At 40.3% G+C, this 13,826-nt stretch overlaps 1 protein-coding gene across 1 annotated transcript in view; it reads left to right on the top strand.

The window, feature by feature from the left end:
- Positions 1-13,826, top strand: part of LOC138783528 (collagen alpha-6(VI) chain-like) — a 125,823-nt gene that overhangs the window by 94,187 nt on the left and 17,810 nt on the right. The window contains exons 30-37 of the mRNA XM_069958329.1: positions 2,010-2,045; positions 3,456-3,518; positions 5,454-5,513; positions 5,847-5,882; positions 8,289-8,325; positions 9,744-9,755; positions 11,035-11,528; positions 13,542-13,638. Coding sequence (XP_069814430.1) covers positions 2,010-2,045; positions 3,456-3,518; positions 5,454-5,513; positions 5,847-5,882; positions 8,289-8,325; positions 9,744-9,755; positions 11,035-11,528; positions 13,542-13,638 — 835 coding nt within the window. The remainder of the gene's footprint in view (positions 1-2,009; positions 2,046-3,455; positions 3,519-5,453; positions 5,514-5,846; positions 5,883-8,288; positions 8,326-9,743; positions 9,756-11,034; positions 11,529-13,541; positions 13,639-13,826) is intronic.

Consider the following 13,826-nt stretch of genomic DNA (forward strand, 5'->3'; position numbering starts at 1 on the left):
ACGAAGCACTGCCACCACCATTCCGTGGTAAGGGCAGGAGGTTTCCTTGGCCCTGTCTTCTGTCATGTCGCAGCCACGAGAAGTCAGCATTGAAGGACCATCAGCAAGAGAGCTGCAACAACATTGGCTCATCTGCGACGTGCCAATGAGGTGGAATCATCCCTGTATTTGTCGGATCGGCGGTCTTTGTAGTTCTGTGTGAATTTGACAGAATGCATGACAAGAAAATCAATTTCCAGGTCACCTATTGGCAGATGATGCATAATGTCTGCTGATTTCTGGTATCATTTGAGGAAGATACTCTGTTGGTCAGCCGCAACGATTAAACTTTAAATTACATTATCCCCCTGCTTCATGTCATGGAGACTGCATTGAGGAACATCGTCTTTGAGGGAAGCAGTGCTACAGTCTACCATACGAACCTGAGCCAAGAGAGGGGCAAAATGGTGGTGGAGGAGGAGGATTTATTTGGGCAGGGGTTCCAAACACCAATGGGTGTCATCTCTAGCCGAGGACACACTAAACAGCCAACAGTAATACCAAATCAGAATCCACGGAAAAGTCAGGTCATGATAGCCAAGGTTAGGGGAGCTAGATAACAAGGATAGACAAGGTACAAAATCCAGGGTCAGAGGAGCCAAAAGATAACAGAAGAAAATGAGTCAGCCCCACACTCAGGTCTCCCTCCAGCAACAACTGAAATGACAGCTGGAGTCATACTTGGAGTCACCCTTGCCCCTAAATGTATGACATGTTTAACCTGGTGCAGAGAAGGTCAACATCTGGCCACAGCTGGAAGAGTTCGCTCTGACCCCGCTGTCCATCCCAGCCAGCAGTATTGCATCTGAGAGGGTGTTTCATGCGGTAGGGGCCATTGGGGAACCCAGGAGGATGAGTTTGTCTTACCCTGGTATGAAGAGTCTGACTTTTATTAAATTGAACCAAGCCTAAATAGGACTGGTTTTCATCAACCCCGTGTCTGATGTTAAGGACCGAAACACTAGCCACAGTCAGCTACTGGGCATGTGCCTGTGTCTCTCCAAGAACAGTCCGCATGAAAATATTTGCCCACCATGAGTATTTTGATTTTTGTAAAATATCAAGTAATGTTCCCCCTTTACAACCCCAAGAATATGATAATCCCCTGGGAAATACATATAGTCAATTTGCATACATTTTAAGAACCACATCTTCAGATTTACTGCCCATGGTGTAGACCAATTAAACCATTTCCTTCTAGTTGTCTCTTGTATACTGCTTCGCTATATGTACATGTATAACAGAAACCTGATGGACCTTGTAGTTCTACAATGTACATGACAGAGACATGCTGGGCCTGGTAGTTGTACTATGTTAATAAAAGAGACATGCTGGGCCTTGTAATTCACATATGCATATAACAAAGACATGTTGAGCCTTATAGTTCTCTTATGTATATATACAGCGTTGTCATTGTTTCTTTCCCCTACATTATAATAGAGTTGAGTACAGAGCAGATTTGATGTATATTAAAGGGTTACCCCAGTACGAAGTGATAGCCCACCATATGTTTATAATGTTTTATACAACGGCAATGTTCTTAGGTGCTGGAAAACCCCTATAACTACAATTTTATTGTCCCTTGTCTTTTCTTAGGACCATGATAGATTCCATTTAAATCCCATGGGGACTGTTGGTAATTGCTTGGATTTATTGGGAGTTGGATCCATCACAGTAGCCTGGATAGTTTTCTGGTGTGGCTATAGGCCCAAATTTATCAAAGGGGTTAAAATATACATTTGTGTAAACTGCCCCCAGCAACCAATCACAGCTCCTCTTTAATTTTACCAGAGCGGAAAGCTGAGCTATGATTGGTTGCTGTGGGCAGTTTACACAAATGTATATTTTACACCCTTTGATACATCTCCCTCTATTAAATAAGTGGTTTAGCTATGAAAACAGATCATGGACATTACAACTAACCAACTTGAAAAACATGTAAGTAAAATAGTTTTATTTTTTGTCAATAGGGGCAGCAAGGACGGCAAGGAGACATTGGTTATAAGGTACTTGGTGTGATGCACTTTTGTATGCATGTATTGTCTTTCTAATAGCTGTAGATAACTGTTATACATAAAAATTTGTCATAATTTGACTATATCAAACATGTAATTTTTTTATCACTTAGGCCCCTTTCACACATCAGTATTATACTGCCCCTAATTACGGATCCATAATTGCAGACAGTATAGTACCCAATGATGCCATTGGACTCTTTTACACATCCATAGTTGCTAGTGATCCATTAAAGGGCTGTGATCTGTGCCCCAAAAAAGGCCTTTTCTAATATGGATGAACATCCAAAGTGCTGTCCGTAGCTGTTGATATGGCCTTAGATTTTTTCTTCATGTATATACTTTATACAGATGGTGTCTGTATCAATGGGGGTAAGAACATTTAAAAGGAAATTATCAGCAGGTTAGAAGTATTTAAGCTGCTGATATAAGGTAAGTTTCAGTTTTTGTGTACTGCGTAATTTAATCCATATGCTAATGAAGCTGTTTGGTGCACTGTGGCAGGTCTACTATAGATACCTTTATGTATTTTTGGAATGTTGCAAATAAATAGTGCGAAATAAGAGTTTTCCCTGTCATTACTTTTGTGATGCCTGAACCACAAGTTATCATGGTGGTCCCCCAAGGCTTCTACCCACCATGTGTCACGTCTGGTGAGAAAATGAAAAGCTGTCAAGGATTACCCTGATGACTCTTAGTTCAGTTAGAGTGGAAATGTTGATTGATTCCCTTTAGGGTCTGTTCACACTGGGTAATTCTAGCGGAAATTCAAGCAGAGCATGCATCATGGACTCTGCTGGAAGTTCTGTCTGTCCTATTCATTGACTAGGATGCCTCATGCGCCCTCCGCTCTCAGCAAAAAGAATTGACATGTCAATTCATTCAATGGAAGGCATAGAGCAGAGGGCACACAAGGAATCCTATTCAATGAATAGGACAGGCAAAACTTCAAGAGGAGTCCGCAACAAGTTGTGTGTGTACACAAGTAATAGCACTATTTCTAGCCATTATGTAACATGTATATTGAATTTTTCACTAGTCTTCCCCCTTGTAGACTCCGTCTCTAATTGTCAGTTTTCCCTGAGCTCATCTCACACTGTAACTCCATCCTCCCACTCTTCTCTCCATAGATTCTATGGACAGCAAGTTAGCTGATCTATCAGTTCATAATTACTCCCATCCCTTAGTAGTGATTTTAGCAGTGAAGTGAGAGAGAATAATCATTGTAGAAGGGGGAGGAGAGATGGCTCATGAGTGGAGTTATAAGATAAGATATAGTACAAAACCTCTTATTTTTTCTTGTATTACTGACTTATGCAAAATTTGTTTAATTTTACCTATTTAAATATTGTTCTCAAAAGAAAAAAGGAAATATATGTTATTTTGTTCTTAACTTCCCAGGGGGAGCATGGAGACCCTGGTGTAGAAGGAGAACCAGGATTAAAAGGTCAACCAGGAAATACTGTAAGTATGAAGCAGTTAATGTTTCATAATAATAATAACAACCCATAACTGGATTCAGTGTAGCAGTATCTCAAATTATTGCAATTGAATGTAAGAAATCCCCTTTACTATGGTATATACAGTATATCATGGATGATAGTTATATGGGGTGCCTGCAAAGTGCTCCCTTAAAAATATTTTAGATTTTTCCAGCAATGGTGCCACTCTTTATAAGGGGCTGTTTCTAATATTGAAGCTCGGTCACATTAAAAGGGGTTATCCAGCGCTACAAAAACATGGCCACTTTCCCCCTACTGTTGTCTCCAGTTTGGGTGGGGTTTTGAAACTCAGTTCCATTGAAGTAAATGGTGCTTAATTGCAAACCACACCTGAACTGGAGACAACAGTAGGGAGAAAAGTGGCTATGTTTTTGTAGCGCTGGATAACCCCTTTAAGTAAATAGGGCTTGTACAAGCCATTAATAAAAACTTTGATATGAAACAGAGACACGTTAAATAGAGATGAGCGAGTAGTGAAATATTCGACTTTTGAGAATTTGAATCGAATAGGCACCGATATTCGACTATTCGACCGAGTATTCGTTCCCATTATAGTCTATGGAAAAAAAATTTGCGGCACTTGGAAATCAAAATTTGACCACTTGGAGGTCACCAAGTCCCTCATAAAACCTCCATAAACGATGCAAACACCTCCAGAATGACACTGGGACATTAGGGGGAGCATGCCTGGGTGCTCCTAACACCCCCAAATTGCAGTATAATGGCACTTTCTACAGTTGCAAAGGAAAAATATTTGCAAACGTTTTACGAACATTTATGGCAATGGTCACACATTTCGTTCGTATTTCTTGCGCAGTGTTACATACATGATTCCAATGTGCGTCCGCAGAGCGCCATGTTATTTGCACGTATCTCGCATAATGCTGTATGAACGTTACTGGAACAGTATGTATGACGTGCCTTTTTCTGGGCTACTGGAACGATGTGTATCACGGGCCTTTTACTGGGCTACTGAAACAGTATATATCAAGTGCCCTTAGTGGGCTACTGGAACAGTATGTATAACGTGCCCTTAGTGGGCTACTGGAACAGTATGTATAACGTGCCCTTACTGGGCTACTGGAACAGTATGTATAACGTGCCCTTAGTGGGCTACTGGAACAGTATGTATAACGTGCCCTTACTGGGCTACTGGAACAGTATGTATAACGTGCCCTTAGTGGGCTACTGGAACAATATGTATAACGTGCCCTTAGTGGTATTAAACAGGGACACTATAAGTCACTTGTACACACAGGGTACCGGAATGAATACAGCTGCTGATGCTGATGCTGTTATATTATCTATTTCTTAGCACTGAGAAGTGCTTTTGATTCAGAGATGACTTTTTCGCTTGATCTTAGCCCTGAAAATGACTTTTGGGTTCTGTAGTAAGCCTCCCTAACCAAAATGCTACTAAAATCTATCTCTCCCTGCTGCAAGATCTTTCCCTGGCTAGGTTGAAAGCGCATCTGCGGTCGAGAGGTGGAAGCCAAGTATTTAAGATTCGAGGTCACATGGTTCAGCCATCCATTGAGGGTAGACGCCGTTTTCGCGCTGCGTGCATACTCCCAGGGTCCCTCACGGCCTCCCTGCATGGTCATTATATTAAAAACAGTGCCAACTGCGATGGGAGGGCTTTCAAATGTTTCACGCGTATTCGCTTCACTACTCGATTGAATTTGAATCTTTCGAATACCGCAATATTCGGTCGAATAACTACTCGATCGAATCATATTCGCTCATCTCTAATGTTAAACAATTTTATCAATCAGGCCTGGAAAATTGGGTGATCTTCTTAAAGAGGTGGTCTTTTGGAAAGGTTTCTTTGTATCGTAAAAAGCTATTACTGTTTCACGTAATCCTAACTTTAAGATATGTAATTGCTTTTGCATAGATCTTTGCAGAACAAGGTGAAATAGGAGATCCAGGTTCATCAGGAGAACGTGGCAGAAGGGTAAGATTATTATAATACTGGTCAAGTCCTCTATAAAAGCATTATACTACGGTAGTTATATCTGTGCCATTTATCACTTATAATTATGAACATGTCTGATAATTGAGATATTCATTAAATTGTTTATCTCAGAGCCTAGCCATACAAATGATTGTTTCATTGCTAAACAAAACAATACAATAGATGGTAGATGTCCCATGTTTTAAAGCAAGCCATTTTAAAGCAAGCCTAAACATATGAACCAATAATCATAAAGGAGCACTGTTTATTTATTTATTTATTTATTTTTTACTGTTAAGCTAATTGTATACCTCACCATTCTTTCACTTCCAGGGACAGAAAGGAGTTTCAGGCCAAGCTGATCGATCTGTAAGTACTATTTTAATGACTTACAGATTACTGTCTGAGGCCAATGCTCTGTGCATCCTACACAGGTTTTTCCAGATGTCTAACAATGTATCTGAAGTTATTACCAGAGAATGTATAGGTTTTAATTGATAAACAATAGTGCAAAAACTACTTACTGTAGTAGCTAAGCTACTTAAAACCAGGGACAGGGGCATAAGCCCTGGTGAAAAAGGTCAACTTGGGTCCCCAACACACAACTTTGTCATGGCTTCCTGTAGTTTTCTGCTGCATTGTTACAAAATACAAAGCAAAGCTATGTTCACACAACATATTTTTTTATCACAAGAATGGCCATTGCTTTCAATAAAAATGTGTTGCATTGACATCAGTTCGATACGGACTTGGAAATAATTGGCATGTCAATTATTTCCAGCTATTCTGACTTGATTTCAATGCCATAGTCAGTGCAATGGCCGTTGTTTTTGAGTGCCAAACAATGTTTTTTTTGTACCTTGTTTGTACCTTCTGCGGACATAGCCTAAAGGTTGAATATAGTGCAGATGTTTTAGCAGCTTTCTCAGTCTATATTATAAAAATCAATGTCTGTCTGTTGTTTGTCCATCCTACTTGAGCGCCTCAACCATTTGACCCAAAATTTGGCACCTAGCTACATTAAGGGGGAGATTTATCAAAGGGTGTAAAATTTAGACTGGTGCAAACTACCCACAGCAACCAATCACAGCTCAGCTTTAGGCAGTGCTGAAAGGAAAGCTGAGCTGTGATTGGTTGCTGTGGGCAGTTTGCACCAGTCTAAATTTTACACCCTTTGATAAATCTCCCCCTAAGTGCTTGAAAAGGTATTTGTAAAGAAGAAGCAGATAGCTCCATACTCTGTGTAGAGCGTTACTACAGCCTTGGCTCCTATTGAAGTGAATAAGAGCTGAGGCTGCAGTACCCTTCAGTGTTGGTGGCGAACAGCTGATCAGTAGAGCTGCCGAATGTTGGCACCCTGCCAATCCACTATTAATAGTCTAAACTAAAGATAGGCTATAACAAGTTTTTTCATGGACAACCTCTTTAAGAAGTTTCTGTTGCCACAGAACCTGAAATGTTCACCAGTCACTTACACTCCTCTACGAAATGTAGAGCAGTGGACGGGTCGCAGTAAGCTAGCATCCAGAGATGCTGCACCTATTCAATTCTGTCTGTGCTGGCTATATTTGTAACTGTAGGATCTCTAGAATCAATTTCCCTGGTGGACCCAAGGTACCACAGTCTAACACTGCAGTAGCCCAATGGAGGTGCTGCTTGGTCCAGGCAAGTGTTTTTGCTATTATTTTACAATCTTAATATCAATACTTGGCCTGTCAAACTCACACATAGACGTTTTCTGTTCACAGCTGAAATGGAAACTTGTGTAGTCTTTGCTGCATTAATCTGGGCTTGAAGGTTTTGTGCTGTGAGGCACTGATCACACAAACTATTGACTCTCAAAAACATGTCAGTTTAATTTATAGTGGCCTTGATGATATAGAAAACTGCACTGCCACCTCGGCTTTCTTAGTAATTTCTCTGTAGGGCATACCTACCATCTAGATGTCTTCTTTTCATTGCCATTTTCTTGGCATTATCATAGCAATGTGCCTAGTCCTTAAGAGTAAAACTGTCCAAATCCTGCCATAGAGGGTTTTATGATGCAATGTTTTCCACACTGTAGACATAATAGAAAAAACACAGTGCTTAAGTGATATGTGACTAAAAGCTGTATACTGTCAATTGAGGTGCAATATTTTAGCACTTTACCTATTCAGTGCCGGTTTGAAGAGAGACCCCAATAGTCATGCTATTGCCCCGTCGGGGCTACCATCAAATCGATTTCCCAGCACCTCGGGGTTAAGCTCAAGACACCCTGGTGTGCTAAGGAATCTCTCTCATGCAAGCTAAAGAATTAGAAATAACAACCAGGGTAAGTCGGTTTGACTGTCTATGCCCCAGGAGCGATTTTGCGCTATACGCTCCGGCTAACTAGTCCCCCATCTGCGGCTGCCCTGGTTCTAAAGTAGACAATTCTTATGACAATATACAGCATTAAAATGGCCTATAAGTCTAACATGTTTCGTCCCTGAATGTGACTTTATCAAAGACTAGGCCTAGTTAAAACCAGAAAACCAGCAAAACATGTTTGAGGTTAAATAATTATATTAATTTTATGTTTTTGACTTATTTTTGAACTATTTCACAATATTGCTGTTATAGAACTGTTACTGCCTAAAATAATAGAAAATATTGAGGTATTCTAAACCTTTTGACAGTGCTATATCTACTTCTACCTCTTCCTCATAGCGCATCTATAATAACTTATTGTAAAGTACATTTTTGAATGAAATTCCCTATAAGTAAACACTTATTCTTTTATTTGCTATACAGCCATGTGAGCTAATTGACTACATCAGGAAGACCTGTCGTAAGTATAATCTTATGTTAATATTTCATACTTTTGTTTCATTTTGCTTCTGTCACGGCTCAGGTCACAGAGAGATGCAGGAAAGACACGGACAGTGTACCCTAAGCTTAGCCCCGCCCACTGTCCCTGCCTACTTGCCACTATCTGCCCTAAAATAGCCCTGGCCTGGATACGTAAAACAAAAAGACAAGATGAGCAAACAATAGGAATAGTCAGAAATCCGGGTCACAACGGTCGGGCAGCAAAATTACAAAAACAGGATCAAATAGGGGTAGTAAGAAAACAGGCAATAAGGTCAGGGGCAGGCAGCAAGCAAGGGAGGTCAGATATACAAAGCAGAAATCAGGAGATACAATGAAACAGCCGAAGTTCCATCATGTGCATTCATAACAGCTTGTAAGACATTATAATTATAGGGGTTTTTGTTTGTTTATTTTTTCCTTTTTTGATATTTTAGATAATTTCAACCCACATTTATCTAGAATTATCTGAATATTATCTAGCCCACAGTCCAGTGCCCAGCATATTCATTTTACTCCTGTCCTATGACTATAGTTAAATAGTCATTAACTAGCTGACAAATTCTAGACATGCAACTTATTCTTACCCCACCCTGCTCTCCTGGTGTCTTCCTGTAGTGCGGAGAGTTTTTTTTTTTTTAAGTATAAGTTAATTTATTTAGAAATAAGAGTGTTAATGGTGAAAGTTCTGGACATTTTGATTTGCAGAGAGGAATGAGACAAGGGTATCCTCTCTCCAACCTTGCTCTTTGCCCTGGCAGTGGAAAAATTGGCCAGATTAAAATTAGCAGGATTTGAAATAAGGAGGATAGAGGACAAAATTACACCCAGTGCGGTTGATTTTTTTTATTAGTTTGTGTAAAGGGGTCAGCGATCATTCTATTCGTCGACTGATTTAATATTTTGTGCAGCCAAATCTTTGTTATTGGCCACACATCTCTTTGCCTAAATGGTAACAGTTTTTTGAATGGCTGCACGAACAGTTCACCGTTCATTCGTGCAGTGCCTTGTGAAGGCACCGCAAGCGAGCTCGGATCTCAATTGGCACTCATTTGCAGCTGTACACAGCTTAATATCGGGCCATGTAAGACGACTTTAGGAGAGAACATCAAAATTCTAAGTCCAAATAAACACAAAACTCTTCAGTGATAAAATGTATATACAAAAAGGAAGTTACAGTAAGACATCACAGTAAACTAGGGTAAAACAGTTGCCTAACTAGCGTCATGCTATCAGGTTAATCTTATGAACTTTATGATTGTAAGTGATATTATTTAGTTCATTTTATATAGTACAACAGGCTTAGTAACTTTACAATAATATTATAACTGTTTTGTATATTAAAAATGTTTCATTTTTTTTCTGTAACACTGATACTGAAAATGTCTTCGATTTCAGCCTGTTGTCAAGGTAAGATTTTTTTTGTAAGCATGCTTATCTATCTATTTATCTAGAAACAGGAGAAAGCCACACATCCAAAGCTGAATGGAGCGGGTGCTGCACCCGCTCCAGTCCCTTGGCTCAGGGATCCCCAAAAGTATGTTGAGATGTTCCGCAGCACACCAGCGTACGTGAAAAGGTGATTTTATTCCAAAAGTACAAAAATACAAAGGATGCGACGTTTCGATCTTCTCACAAGATCAGCTTGATAATGATCGAAACGTCGCATCCTTTGTATCTTTTTGTACTTTTGGAGTAAAATCACCTTTTCACGTATGCTGGTGTGCTGCGGAATATCTCGACATATCTATCTATCTATCATGATCAATATAGTTCCCTATTAAGGCTTAAAGAGGACCTGTCACCCCCGTGCCGGGGTGACAGGCTCCCGACCCCCCTCTAGAGCACCTTATACGTACATGATCCCGCCAGGTCCCGCTTCTTGATTCGGTCGGGTGACGGAGATATCAGCGCCTGAAGCCCGGCGCGCGCACTCCTGAGATGAGTCTAACACTCAAAGAGAATGAATGTTGAGTCCGACGCTCCGACATTCTCTATGAGTGTTGGACTCATCTCAGGACGCTCGCGTCGGGCTTCAGGTGCTGACATCTCTGTCACCCAACCGGATCAAGAAGCGGGACCCCGCGAGATCAGGTAAGTATAAGGTGCTCTAGCGGGGGGTAGGGAGCCTGTCACCCCGGCACGGGGGGTGACAGGTTCCCTTTAAATGTGCACCTCCAACCTCCACATACTGAAATGCAACAGTGGCCACAGTCGGGAGGGGGGCTGTCGGAGGTAATTATGGCTTACTCTAAATCCCCAGCATCTCTATTTAGCTAGAAGGTCTAGGTATGCATCCCAGGTTGTTTAATTCCAGTCTTTCATATATATTATGTCTATTAATATATTAATTAATAAAGATGAGCAAACCGGGTTCGGGTTTGAGTCCATCCGAACCCGAACGATCAGCATTTGATTAGCGAGGGCTGCTGAACTTGGATGAAGCTCTAAGGTTGTCTGGAAAACATGGATACAGCCAATGACTATATCCATGTTTTCCACATAGACTTAGGGCTTTATCCAACTTCAGCAGCCACCGCTAATCAAATGCCGAAAGTTCAGGTTCGGATGGACTCAAGCATGCTCGAGGTTCGCTCATCTCTATTAATTAATTAATATATTTCTGCTTTAACAAATCAGGGCATGTCTCTGTTACTTATCACCATGTTATAAACTTTTGCCATTTTAGGACAAACCAGCTGCCCTGTGTATCCAACAGAAATGGTGTTTGCATTGGATATGTCAAAAGATGTGAAACCAGATATCTATAATAAAATGATGGAAATTGTCACATATATAATGAATAACATTACTATTAGGGGAAATAACTGTCCTGTTGGGGCAAGAGTAGCAGTGATGTCCTATAACCAATATCCCAGGTATCTGGTGAGGTTTTCCGACTTCCAAAGCAAAGAAAAATTACTCACAGCAGTGAAGAACATATCTTTGGAAAGTTCTACTAATGGTCGCAATATTGGAAAAAGTATGAGCTTCGTAGCCAGAAATGTCTTCAAGAGATCTCTTCAAGGAAACACTGTAAGAAAAATTGCACTGTTCTTCAGCAATGGTCGTACTGATGACCCTGCTTCAATCAGCACAGCTACTATGGAATACAACGCTCTTGGGATTATACCTGCAGTTATTACATTCACTCCAGCACCTGCATTAAAACGAGCCTTTTCAGTAAGAAGTTTAGCGTTTTACTCCCAATTTTTCACTTTCTTATAGTATGTGTGTCTAGTGTATATTTCTATTTAATTGTTTGGTAAAGTATGTTTAGGGGTCGTATTACATGGGGCAATCGGGCAGAATAAGGCAGATATCACCTAGTGTAATAAAGGCAACGATCAGCCAAGGGGGCGGAACATTGGCTGATCATTGACTTTTAGCAAGTTTAAAAATTATCATCTGCCAGCCATGCATTGCTGTGTAATAGTAATGGGTATAGGTAAAGAAATAAAGATGTATGCTTACCTGCCCACGCTGCCCCGGCATTCTCCTGGCTTGTTTCTTGGGTTCCCCGCTCAAAACAGCTGCCTCCTGCACTTTCGAACCTGTCTCTGAAAGGACAGGCCGCTCAGCCAATCACTGGCCTCGGTGCTGTCTTATCCTGACCACTGATTGGCTGAGAGCCCTGTCACTTTAGAGACTGGAGATTGTGATCCTGCTGTATAGAGCTCTAGTGAGACCACATCTGGAATACTGTATCCAGTTCTGGAGAACATAAAAGCATATTGACAAAATGGAACGGGTCCAAAGATGGGTTACAAAAATGGTGGAGGGTGTCAGGGGAGACATGGTCGAAACCTTTAAATATTTTAAAGGACTAAATAATGTTCAGGAAGGAAGTGTTTTTAGAAAAAAAAAACGAGCTCAAGAACAAGAGGACACTGTGAGAGGTAGGTTAATTGAGGAAAGATCAGAAGCAACATGAGAAAATATTACTTTAATAAAAGAGTAGTAGATGCTTGGAACAAACATCCAGCAAATGTGGTTGGTAAATCTATAACATAATTTAAACCTGTCTGGGGTAAACTAATATCTATCCTAATATAATAAGAAGGGAAATACTAAAAGGGCAGACTGGATGGATTAAGTGGTCTCTGCCGACAAGCTTTTATGTTTCTAAGGATGTAACACTTTTCTAAGCATACTACTATTTTATATTATGCAGATTTTCTCCAGTAAGCTCAGTTTGTCTGCAATCCTCTCCTGAGTTTCGCTTACAAGTTTTCTTGAATGTTTGCCCTATCTCTCTCATCCTGATGTCTTCTTGTGCTGAGGCACTCCTTAGAAGGAAGAGCATGAAAGGCAGTATGCACATATGCAAAGTGGGATTCATTGCAGGAAAGATTTTTTAAAAATCTTGTTTTACAGTGCAACTGAACATTATCACCACTAGGCAAGAGCTAATGACAGAGCTCCAGGTTCAGTATATTCTATAGCAGCCAAAACCACACAGTAGAAAGAGTGATTGTTGACAGTGAGTGGAGTAAAGGTGTAAGGATAGTAATGTCACTGCACATTTATGGATGTAAACTATCTGTATTTATAGTAGTGTTCTCATATACAGTCATATATTTCTTAAAATCTTCATCATTTATTTTGCTTTTCGTAATATGTTCACAAAAACGTCTACCTGAAAGTTTTGTATATGTATACCATCAAAAGAAGAGGGTATCAGGGGACGTGGGGTAACTGGGGATTAAGGGAGGTAGGGCAATAGTCTTGCAATGTTGCTGAAAACTACACACATGTGCATAAGTGTCATAAGTCTAAGGCCATGTCTCCTGAAAATGTTTTCACTAAAGAAACCAACTTGATTTCCAAAAAAACAAGACCCATAAGACTATGTTAATGGCACTCGGAAGGCAGGGATTAAATAGTGAAAACACCATTGCCAATCATTTCTGTGAAAGGAAAGGGTTAAAAGCATATTCCTGATCCAAAGTATAGGAATAAATGAAAGGCACAGTGCACCTGCGCAGCCAGTGCTCCATTCAATCTCTATGGGGCCACCGTTCTTTAAAAGCAATGTTATATACTTCGTAGGTCTTACTAATACACCTAGGTCCAAGCAACTGATTAAGAAACTGATGCTTGGATTTAAAAAAATAGAGATCTGTTACTATGGATATTACATAGAAACTAATAATATGTGGGGGGTGTTTTAATGTCTTTTTCTTGTTTCAACAGATTGATGACTCAGGGACTTTTCGGCTGGTTGAGATTTCTACAAATGAGGATTATAAATCACAAGTGCAAACTTTAATGAAGTGCACTCTTTGTTACGGTAAGAAGTGAGAATTGACCACCATGCTCACCTACCTGGATCACCTGGGGCTTCCTCTTGTGATGGTTTCTGGTTGAGAAGAGAGAATCAGCTTTGCTTTGCTTTGTATGAAGCAAAACTGATCAGCATTTAAAGGGGTAATCCAGTGCTACAAAAACATGGCCACTTTTCCCCTTACTCTTGTCTCC

Source organism: Dendropsophus ebraccatus, chromosome 2, assembly GCF_027789765.1.
Source record: "Dendropsophus ebraccatus isolate aDenEbr1 chromosome 2, aDenEbr1.pat, whole genome shotgun sequence".
Lineage (NCBI taxonomy): Eukaryota > Metazoa > Chordata > Amphibia > Anura > Hylidae > Dendropsophus > Dendropsophus ebraccatus.